At 38.7% G+C, this 12,272-nt stretch overlaps 1 protein-coding gene across 1 annotated transcript in view; it reads right to left on the bottom strand.

Moving 5' to 3' along the window:
- Positions 1-405: 405 nt before the first annotated feature.
- mfge8b (milk fat globule EGF and factor V/VIII domain containing b) overlaps positions 406-12,272 on the bottom strand; it is a 33,937-nt gene continuing 22,070 nt past the window's right edge. Inside the window, exons 4-10 of the mRNA XM_063000684.1 lie at positions 9,315-9,428; positions 8,758-8,939; positions 8,391-8,546; positions 8,163-8,307; positions 7,233-7,417; positions 6,973-7,128; positions 406-4,178 (exon numbers count right to left, since the gene is read on the bottom strand). Of these exons, the coding sequence (XP_062856754.1) occupies positions 4,035-4,178; positions 6,973-7,128; positions 7,233-7,417; positions 8,163-8,307; positions 8,391-8,546; positions 8,758-8,939; positions 9,315-9,428 (1,082 nt within the window). The 3' untranslated portion in view covers positions 406-4,034. The remainder of the gene's footprint in view (positions 4,179-6,972; positions 7,129-7,232; positions 7,418-8,162; positions 8,308-8,390; positions 8,547-8,757; positions 8,940-9,314; positions 9,429-12,272) is intronic.

Below are 12,272 nucleotides of genomic sequence, written 5' to 3'. Positions count from 1 at the left end.
CCCATACAAGGTCCAACATTTTTTGTGCCTTTCCAGAAATAAATCCTTCCTGGAGGTGCCATTTGGTTACTGACATTTTCCTGTCTTTTTCTGAACCTCGAGTCTTCCGGCTTCAATCTCTGAACAAGGCTTCTATATACTTCCACCTAGTAAATCAACACATGACACTGAGTTAATGGAACACTGGTCCTTTAGGAAATCACACCATGCCCACAAAGAGACATTTATATCCTGTTTGTTTCAGGCTGCCCCACACACTAATGCAGTGACAAAGATAACACTGGAATGGATGGAAAAATGGAAATCTGACATTCACAACATGGTACCAATTCAATCCAGTCCACTCTGTGCTATCTTACTGGAATTAAAAATAATGTATGGTAATCAAGGACTGACTGAAATGCATTCTGTTTTATTTTTTTATTTTTTTGTTATTAATAGCATGACATTTTTCAAAAATACAAATGAAATTTTACCCAATCTGTTCTACAGCGTGACAAAAATAATGATAGAAAACAACAAAACAAAGAACATAATAAACTGGGTTACAAATTATTAGGATTAGAAAATCACTGATTTAAACTTATGCCAACACTGGTCACAAAAACCCCTCATGTCGACTTACTACACAAGCATTCTACATTTTTCTTTTTTTCAGTAATTCTTACCATCATTTGGTTCTTGGCATGCAAGCATTAATATTAATGGAATTTCATATTGCACAAGCCCAGAATTCATAATTCATAGGGGTCATAGAAAATGAGAAGCATTATTTCGACTGGGGAAGGGGAGCTGGGGAGGGGGTGTCTGAGCTTCAGTGTAACCATAGAAATCCCTCTAAATTAGATTTGCACCCTCTCACTGGGGGATCTGGACGTTTCTTTTAAGGAGCAATCTTATTTGCTACTAAACCGCTAAAAAAATGTCATTACTGACCAGTCACTGAATATATTATGCTAAATATATAAGAACATTTAAATCAGAGACAGAAAAAAAACAAAAACATTTGGTTTATAAAGTTGCTATAGTTGGATTAATGAAAGATTGATTATAGAAAAATCAGTAGCACACTGCAATAGATTCAGATCTACCTGAGATATACTTGTGGCAGTGTAAATTTGGCTAAAACATTAATATAAAATAATACTGAGCTATTGATTTATAGCATGCTAAATTTTGGACACTCCTGTTTTTTGCTATTTTATTTAAGCATTTTCTCCCCTTTTCTCCCAATCTGGCGTAGCTGCTGGGGACCCCGATCTCGTCCTACGAGGGTATATTTGCCTGACACGGTGCTGATATGGTAGCTAAATATCCCGCTCTGCCACCTGGACACCTTTTAAATATTTTCTTTTGTTTTCATTGTCATGTTTAACACCGCTTTATCCTGGTCAGGGTCACTGTGCACCACTGGGGATTCAAACCCCAGATCCCAGCAGTAATTGGCTAGTGTCACATGCAACATCCTATGTTTTGTTTTTGTTTTGATTTTTGGTAAAATGTCATTAAAGAACCAGAGGTGTCCAAACTTTTACATTTTTATTTGACTTTATACTGAAATTATAACAGTATTCATATAAGAATAGACATGATGTTTTCTAACTTCAATAATCTGTTGTATGTATTGTATTTTTTAAATGTCAGTTGAAGCAACCACACATTGAAAAATATTCTTGTTTGCTGAAGTCAGAACTTTACATATACTTGTACAGCAAATATGTTTCTACAGCAAGTATGGCAGTTTTGGGATTTCAATTTCAATTTTAATTTTATTAACAATCATTTTTTACATATTCAATTTTTTCTACAATGTCATTTAAATGTGTGGTATTGCTCCTAATTCCTTGTTACTAACAGCTGTTGACTTTCTTGTCCATATAAATAGGGCTAGTTTGACTGCACTTGTTAACAGTACACAAATCAGTGCTCTCTTTTCCTGGGAGGAATAAAACCCGCCCTCTTTTCCATAAGAGGACATCCAGGTGGTCAGATGCAATCAAAGAACTAACAATTAAGCTGCTGATTTTAAAGCAGGAACTTTATGACTTTATGACTGGTTTGCTTGATTGTGGACAGGTTTGGTCGTGTTACAGCAGCTTTTGAATTTTTTAGAGGAATGCTATGATGTTAAATGACAATAAACAACATACACATTAACAACACATTAACAGATGAATTATCTGCTACAAAGTTACTGTATGTAGAATTCTGACCTAACAAAATTAGTCAAACACAAAAAAAAACCCACCAAAAAATTAATAATAATGGCAAAAACATTAGAATTAAAATATCACATTTTAACACAGTTTTTTGAACAATAAAGTATGTGAATTTCAGTTTCTTAAATTCCAAAACTACAATGACATAAATGTCTCTTACTTGTATATGAACCTTAAGTAACTAAATATGAAATATGACTATGAAAACTTATTTTAATATAGATGTTATTTACCACACCAAAACACACTCAGTTCAATCTTCCCAATGTTTACAAGTATTTAGTATTTTTAAAATGTAAATTTTTAACCATCCTGTGGTGTTGCTACCTGACCTGGAAAACTGATTCAAATACAATATGAAGTGGACATAAAACGATACTTAAACATGGTGGTTAATACAGGAAGCATAAACCTTTTATAAAAACGAACTCAAATATAATATCATTATGTATACCCTTTTAAAAAAATGTAAATACTTGTTCTTGTTACTACCAGTATATACAATAATAAAGGGGGAAATTGATAAGCATGGGTGCTAGAGTAGTGCAGAGGTCTTATACACTAGCCTATGACTGCAGAGAGCTCGAACTCTTGAATTGAAATCTCAACTGTGTAGGTGCCCAGGTGGCGCAGTGGGATATTCCGCTAGCACACCAGCGCAGAAATTCTGAACTCCTAGGTTTGAAACTCAGCGTTTTCACCGGTCGGCTGGGCACCATCTAGCAGGCATAATTGGCAGTTCCTGCAGCAGACAATAATTGGCCACCGTGTATACTACGGCGGGATAACCGGACTATGTAGACGGGATCTTCAAACGCTGTGTAAGGACCCTAATGTGCAGAATGCATGAGCAAAAAGAAGGGGTCCGATAGGACTGCGCACGGGTCGGGAGAGGCGTGAGCAGCTATATACCCTCCTCGAATGCAATCAGGGATCCCCGGCAGTGGAAGACAAATTGACTATGCTAAATTGGGAGAAAAATGGGAGAAAATACATAAATAAATAGAAAAAAAATCTAAACTGTGTTATCAGCCTGGCCGGGCCTGAGGGAAAGAAGGTTGGTGCAGGAATGTGAAAACCGCTGTCTGGTAATAGCACCTGCATGAGTGGTCGGATGACTCAAGTGGGCATAGTGTGTCTCTACACATGAGACACAACTCTATGTTGGAATCCACTGAAATGTAAAACGACGCATTTTGGAGAGGGTGCATGGAAAAAAAGTAAAACTTTATTGACAGTCAAATCTTGAATAATCTTAAATGTTTATTTTTTACATTTCTTGGAAAGTTGCACCATCTGAAATTTTTGGATTTGTACTGCTAAATGCCCCTGATTATTGTGTTTGATGCACTGAGAATGTTACGACATGAAGGGCGTGTTGTGAAATAATGCAAAACATGTCTTGCGATTACTGAATGATGTTTAAGTGAAAAATATTGGATACAGACACAAAAATGCCTGTCACGTCAGTATATGTTCAAACATATGGACTTCAAAATCTGTGAAAAAAACGGTCACATATGAATGAAAAAATAACATTTACATCCTTTGTACAAATTAGTAACCTTCTTTACTATCAATCATTTAATCCAAGCATTACTGACAATATTTAATGTGTGAGTTTTTTGGTATGTACATAATGGATTTTTTTAATTTTTCTTTGTGTGTGTGTGTGTGTGTGTGTGTGTGTGTGTGTGTGTGTGTGTGTGTGTGTATTTAGTGCCCCCTGGTGCTGGGAGTGAGGCAGTGCATATAAGACTCAAGAATGGGACGAAATAGGGAAAAACAAGAGCTGGAATACTGTAAAGTGGAGGTTTACTCATCACAACCCAGCAGCTCCATTCTTAGTGTGATGGCTTCATGCCACTCCCACGGGAGCACACGAACAAATCGAGCGAACAAAGGTGGATCAAACAGGTTCCTTTTGTGCACGTTGTTATCAGAGTTGCCAGGGAAAATCTGTGGGTACAACAAACAGGTAAATAAAATAATGGCACAATAACAGGTACCTTCCTGAAATAAGAAAACATTAGAACACAACACAATTTTTTTAAAAATAAATAAAATTAACAAACTAAGTGGACTACCAGAGGTCTGACAGCCATTTCCAATAAGTTGAGTATTATCTCAACCGTTAAGTTCCAATTTTTGGAATAATACCAATAATAGTAACAACAGGAGAAGAAAAGCCTTAGGACAGAGGAGGATAAAGAAAGTACTGAGAGAAAAAGTAGATTTATAGCTGAGTTTTAAAAGAAAAAAATTAGGAACAGAGATGCAGACTTTATGGTACTGAACTCCAAAGCTTGGATGCCATAATGCTGAATGATCAACCACTAGCAGTAACTAATCTGAATTTAAGCACAGACAACAAACACTATAAGAAGTGATCGTGCGGGACTGTAAGAGAGTAGAAATTCAGATAAACAGACTGGAGCCAGACCATGTAGAGATTTGTATATCAACATGAAATATGAACTTTAAACATTTGAATACAGAATGGGACAGGTAGCCAGTGTAGCTGATAAAGAATTGGGGTGATATGAGCTGACATTTTAAAATGAAATAGGTTTTACAGAAGGCTAAATGGAATGAGATGCATAAGAGCACAGAGCACAGGTAAGCAATACTGCGGAGGTGTAAAAAAAGTTTAAACAAATGCCTGAATTCTTCTTCTTTCGGCTTTTCCCTTTTCAGGGGTCGCCACAGCGAGTCATCCTCCTCCATCTCACTCTGTCCACTGTGTCCTCTGTCCTGACTCCAACTACTTCCATGTCCTCTCTAACTGCATCCATATATCTCCTCTTTGGCCTTCCTCTTTGTCTTTTTCCTGGCAGCTGCATTTCTAACATCCTTCTACCAATATACCCACTGTCCCTCCTCTGGACATGTCCAAACCATCTCAGTCTGGCCTCTCTAACTTTATCTCCTAGTTGTTTAACCTGTGCTGTACCTCTGATTTTCTCATTCCTAACCTTATCCATCCTTGTCACTCCCAAGGAGAACCTCAACATCTTAAGTTCTGCCACTTCCAGTTCTTTCTCCTGTCTTTTTGTCAATGCCACTGTCTCCAAACCATACAACATAGCTGGTCTCACCACTGTCTTGTAAACTTTTCCTTTGACCTTTGCTGTCACCCTTTTGTCAAAAATCACTCCTGAAACTTTTCTCCATCCACTCCATCCTGCCTGGACTCTCTTCTTGACCTCTTTACCACACTCCCCATTTTCCTAGACAGTCGACCCTAAGTACTTGAAGTCCTTCACCTTTGTGACTTCTGCTCCTTGTAGCCGCACTATTCCACCTGTCTCTCTCCCATTCACACATATGTACTCTGTCTTGCTATGGCTGACTTTCATTCCTCTTCTTTCAAGTGCATATATCCACCTCTCCAAGTTATCTTCCACCTGTTCCCTGCTCTCACCACAGATCACAATATCATCTGCAAACATCATAGTCCATGGGGATTCCTGCCTGACCTCATCTGTTAGTCGGTCCATCACCAAAGCAAACAAGAAGGGGCTCAGAGCCGATCCTTGATGTAGTCACACGTCCACCTTGAAGCTATCTGTCACTCCTACAGCACATCTCACCACTGTCCTGCTGTCCTCATACATGTCCTTTACCAGTCTGACATACTTCTCCACTACTCCAGATTTCCTCATACAACACCACAGCTCCTCCCTTGGCACTCTGTCATACGCTTTTTCTAAATCGACAAAGACACAATGAAGTTCTTTCTGGCCCTCTCTGTACTTCTCCATCAGCATCCTCAAAGCAAAGATGGCATCTGTGGTACTCTTTCTTGGCATAAACAAATGCCTGAATATGAGGTTTGAATGAGAAGGAAAAAAAGTACACCCAGGTTGCAAATCTCTAGATAAAATTTAACAGCCACACCAAAGTTAAGGGTAAGATCTAAGAATTTTGATTGTGTAGACGCTGGGTTTTCCCTTTGTTGAGTTTCAGAAGATTAGAGTGCATCTAATCACACCAGTAGTTCTGGAATTCAGTAATAGTGCTTACACTAAAAGCAATACAGGACTACACCATGGACAGTGCACCTATCTATCCCAGATCACGACACAATTATCTATTCACTTACTCACATCTAGGGACAATTTAGTGTACCCAGAGGTAATTAACGTTACACAGGAAGAGTAAGTGAGACTCATCAGACAATGACTGAAGGTTATGTACCTAGTATACAATAAAATAATGTAACAAAAATGAAATTTTCAGTGTTTTGAATTTTTCAGTGTAACAAAATATTGGCCAATTTGTTTGATGTTGTACATAAATAAATGTGCTCTGCCTTTTTCATGTTTTTATTCATACACGTCCTAGAATTGTAAGACGAAGAAGGATTTACAACAATCCTCCTACTTCATATACAGTGAACAATATGAATAAACCTCAGCCAAAGAAAACATGACCGAGATAGTGGTAGCCTAGTGAGTAGGGTTTTAAGCTATCAACTGAAAGGTTGAGAGTTTAAATCCCAGCTCTGCCATGCAGCCACTGTTAGGCCCTTGAGCAAGGCCCTTAAACCTCTCTGCCCCAGGGCGCCGTACAATGGCTGACCCTGCACTCTGACCCCAGCTTCCAAACAAGCTGGGATATGCGAAGAAAGAATTTCATTGTACTGTACTCGTGTATATGTATTTATGACAAATAAAGGCATTCATTCACATTAATCCAATAAATCAGGGAAGAAAAGTGGACTGATGCTAAACGCAGATGAGTGACTGACCTGTTCACTGTTTGTTTTGTCGTCTTCCACCACAGTCCAGTGCCGGCCGTTGTCACTGTACGCCACTTTGTAGGCTGAAATGAACTGCACATTCCCAAAATCCTTTGCCCCCTGTGTGATGATTCCTGTGATCCGTTTAGGTGAAAGCAAGTCCACCTGATAAACAAAAAACATACAATTAATAAAAACATACAGTTAAAGAAATATTTTAAATGTCAATATTTCTATGTTTTCTTCTCAAGCTAATGAGTTTTTTTTACCTGTAGCCACTCTGATCTGCTGTTTGTGGCAGCAGTCCAGGCATTGGTTTTGCCCTGCTTGTCCAAGCGGGCATAGTGAGGGTGCCAGGTGAGGGCCTCAATGCCCCATGTGCGGAAGGTGCTAGAGGCTGTTAGCTGAGCATCTCCGATCAGCCGAGACTTGAACCCCAGTGACTCAGAGCAACCTGTTGAGGTGTAAGACACAGAGAGAACAGACAGATAATCAATGAGAGGCAGTCAGTGTTAGAGCTGAATTAGAAGTGGCTTAGCTTGAAGAAAATCAGCATAAAGGCCCGATCACAACAAAAACGTGCTGCTTTTGATGCGTGGGTGCAAAGTGGGTCAGAATACAAGGTCAGATTTTTTTTGCATTTCATTCCTCCAGTGCCTTAATATTATAATATGAGGATTTTAATCCACACCGACCTTGCTAAACACATGTGTAAGATGCATAGTATGCAAGCCTACATCACTTTGCTTGTTTATGCATCATCTCTCTTTTTAGGTGCATATGTAATAAACGTCATAAAAAATAGGCATTTAATTAATAAAACTGTAATATAAAAAAGACTGTGTTCAGCTTCCTCTCATTGCGCACTACATCAGTAAGTCTAGAGGATACATTCAGAGATCAATAGAGGGCACAAGTTGTCCATGGAAGAAATCCTGTTGCCTGGGCAGGGACTTTCAAACGATCTCTTAAAGTCAAACAGCATCTCAACAAAATCACATGCACAATTCTGTTGTTACATTCTGTTATGGAAGATTAAAACTCCCTGTATCTCTTTAACTTTATTAAACTCAATTTCTTTAAATATAATTCAAATAACAACTTAACATAAAGTCTTTGGTGAATAAGCACATGTCTACCATAGATAAATTTGATAGTGTGAATAGGTCACCGGTGAAAAAGGTTTTGGTTATTTTTACCATTGAGCTCACAGCCCACTAGCTCCATTCTCAGAGTGCAGCCATTACGGAACAACATGGGCAGAATACGGATGTACTGGGCGACGATAGGCGGATCAAACAGATTGGACTTGGGCTCATCATTGTTCCTGTTTCCCAGAAAAACCTGCCACGAGAGACCAGATGAATGTTACTAATACACAAATAGGTATTTAACTAAGTGAAAACCGTGTCCTCTGTTTAGCTTACAATGTCCTTCTTCTGGCCATCTCCTCTGTACATGGTGTACAAGCGTCCATCTGAACTGTGAGCCACTTTAAAAGTTTTAATGTACTCAGCAGTGCCCACACGGCTGGCACCCTGGGTGATTATGCCAGTGAAACGCATTATCCTGTGCATATTGATCTGCAAAAACACAAATCCAGACATTTCTGTTTTACTTCAGGTCAAAATCCCTAAATAAAATACTATCAGAATAAGATTTCTAGTAGATTTCTATTTCTAGATAATTAGTTTTCTAGTCATACACTATATGGCCAAAAATATAAACCACATTCTAGAAAAAGTTGGGATTCATGTTTATATTATTGGGACTAAAAAATCCTTACTAGCTTACCTCAATATAGGGTTTCCTGTCATGTGATGCTGCGGTCCACGCATTCACCAGGCCTTTGTTGTTAAGACGGGCCAGCTCGGGTCCCCAGCGCTGCAATCCCAGTATGCCATAGTGGACAGAAGAAGCGGAGATTTGGGATTCGGAAATGCCACCACCCTCCATCCCCAACATAGAGATACAGCCTAAAGAACAAAGTAAAAAAATATTATAACATGCACATAAAACATAAAGCAGACAGACTGTGAAGGTCAAACACTACTATATATACCATACGTTACTATATATAAATATTTTTATTTATAGTAGTTTTATATCAGTTTTATCAATTCAAGTTCAATGTCAAACACCATCATAGGGAATTTTGTATCTCTAATTCACACAGATAGGGCCTGGACCGCTCCACCTGGGAATCAAACCAATTACTAACCCAGTACCTTATCCACTGAGCTACCAGTCCCCCATCTCTTCAGTAGGAATGTGAACTTTTTAGCACTTCTAAACTTTGTAATCACACAGTACACACACACACACACATATACATACAAAAATCCACTCACGCAGTTGACAGTGTATTCCAACATAAGGTGAGCGGCATTTGCAGTGGAAATCTCCATCAAGATCTATACATGAACCTCCATTTTGGCATGGATGAATGGCACAATCATTTACATCTGTAAAGGGAATCACAATCAGAGGACCCGTGTTTATGTCATTAATATCACAACATAATATATTTAAGATTTAAGAGTTTTATTGTCATGTGTACAGTAGAATCAGCAATTACACTGTACAATGAAATTCTTATTTTGCTTGTCCTCCACATACATACATATACACCGATCAGCCATAACATTAAAACCCCCTCCTTGTGGTTTTCCATGGACACACACTGTCCATGTTATCAGCTCCACTTACCATACAGAAGTACTTTGTAGTGCTACAATTACTGACGGTAGTCCATCTGTTTCTCTGCATGCTTTGTTTGCCCCCTTTCATGCTGTTCTTCGATGGTCAGGACCCTCACAGGACCACCACAGAGTAGGTATTATTTGGGTGGTGGATAATTCTCAGCACTGCAGTGACATTGACATGGTGGTGGTGTGTTAGTGTGTGTTGTGCTGGTATGAGTGGATAAAACACAGGAGCGCTGCTGGAGTTTTTAAACAACTCACTGTCACTGCTGGACTGAGAATAGTCCACCAACCAAAAATACATCCAGCCAACAGCGCCCCGTGGGCAGCGTCCTGTGACCACTGATGAAGGTCTATATATATATTCATTCATGAATCACGTTGAGTAGTCAGAAGGTCAGAAGTTAGAAAAGCAAAAACAGTGATAAAGCATCAGCAGCAAGCTCAGACCATTCAAATAGAGAACATCTGCTACACTGTAACAGGAGATTCCACACACTGGTGCGTGGGATAATTTGAGTGGTAAATATGGGGAGAACCCAGCAAGCTTTTGAATGTGATGGGGAAAAGTAACGACAGAGAGAACCGTACTGTGCTGCCATCTACTGGTGGTAAGAGAAAAGTATTTTGAAAAAACTCGTGCATCAGGAACAGTGAAAATTGTCTCCACCTCAAGTCTCTTTAACTGTAGATAATGCACGCTCACACACGCATGCGCACTCAGCAGCAGGAACCTAATAAAATTAAGAATCCATCTGATGGACTACACTGAATGTGTGCCAAAGGGTCTTGCTATTCAATATGACCAATAATTTTAAATGCATCTGTAATGAGAATGCTGCATTACTCCACTTCTAAAACTGGCAACCGACCAGAAACAAACGTACTGTACCAAGGGGTGCAAATATCAAGCAGGTTCTGTTAAAATATGTAACATAACACAAAATGTAACATAAGCACAGAGATGAGAAATAAAACAGAATAATAGAGAGCAAAGAGAAAAGAAAATGAGTGCTTAATGAGAATCATACATTTACATTTATGTTATTTAGCAGACGCTTTTATTCAATGCGTCTTACAACTGTGACTGTACACAATTAAAACATTTGAAGGGTTAAGCACCTTGGGACAGGGGTAGCCTAGTGGGTAAAGCTTTGGGATATCAATCAAAAGGTTGAGGGTTCAAGTGCTAGCTCTGCCATGCAGCCACTATTGGAACTTGAGCAAGGCCTTTAACCCTCTCGGCTCCAGGGGTGCCGTACAATGGCATTCCAAAGAAGATGAGATATACAATAAAATGAAATTGCTTTTTCTGTATATGTGTATATGACAAAAAAGGCGCTTATTCTTCTTCTTGCTCAACTGCCCAACAGTGGCAACCTGGAAATGGTGGGGCTTGAACCATTGATCTTGAGCTTACTAGTCCAGTACCTCAACTGCTGCGCTTCCACTGCTTTTTTGACCAGATTTTTTTTATGTGCAAAAATAATATTAATAAATAATATTTATTTACCCTGTCATATTCATAGAATCATTATCTTGGAAAAAAAAAACACCCTCTACATGGTCGACATGAGTCGAAGTCAACTTTATAAAGAGGTTTGACACTTGACCTTCTTGCTACCCACTGAGCCACCACACCATTACCAACCCCCACATTACCTATATGTGGATCTACATGTTAAAGGGATTTGCACTTATGTCATTTATCAGACACTTTTATAAGTGACTTTTTATTGTGAGCACACACAATCCAGGAGCCAAGAGATGTGGAGCTCAAACCAGCGACCTTCTGACTACTAACCCAGTACGCTTAATGCTGAGCTACCTCTCCCCCATCTCCTTTTCTGATGAGCAATTTGTAAAGAGGTTTGTCTCTTGGTTTTATTTTTTTAATCTAGTCATTTGTAATATGTGTCTTTGGTCAGAGGCACTTTGACTCAACAAGCAATAGCAAAGTGGTAATGTGTTGGAACTGTTCACTGAAACATTAGTCAACATTATTCACTATATTGTATATTACATGAATTAGTCAGGCTTTCCAAAATGTGTTATATCCAGTTCTAAAGGGCACTTCTGGTGAAAGATAAACTAGAATCCCAAATTTCTTGATTTGCCCAATGACATTATTTAGGGAATAACTTCACACAACACTCCACATAAAGCAATTACAAGAATCACTGAATATGCCTTTGATTAAATCCTTAAAATCAGCAACTGAAATAGATTTGTCTAGTTTTAGATCTTTGTAACAGAATCCAGTAGTTAAAAGCAGCAAAGTGAAATGATATCAGACCAAAGACTGTATTGGATTTAGGGGCTTTTACTGAGTTAGATAAGGCAGAGAGTAACCAAGAAAAGTTTTGTAAATAAACGTGAACCAGTGGATATTACGATGAATATGAAAAGATGACCTGGCGAGTTGACCTGGTAGTACAGAGAGCAATGGTGGTGTGTTTTATAGGGAGCATTGGTGGCAAATCAAACAGCCGAATGATAAAGAGTATCAAGCTTGTGAAGGGTGGTTTTGCAGGCAAATCTGTAGATTGTGTCACCGTAATTAAACAAGGGCAGTATGGACTACACATGAACACAGAGATAAAA

Source organism: Trichomycterus rosablanca, chromosome 8 (assembly GCF_030014385.1).
Source record: "Trichomycterus rosablanca isolate fTriRos1 chromosome 8, fTriRos1.hap1, whole genome shotgun sequence".
Taxonomy (NCBI): Eukaryota; Metazoa; Chordata; class Actinopteri; order Siluriformes; family Trichomycteridae; genus Trichomycterus; species Trichomycterus rosablanca.
This window is presented reverse-complemented; position numbering and strand designations above follow the sequence as displayed.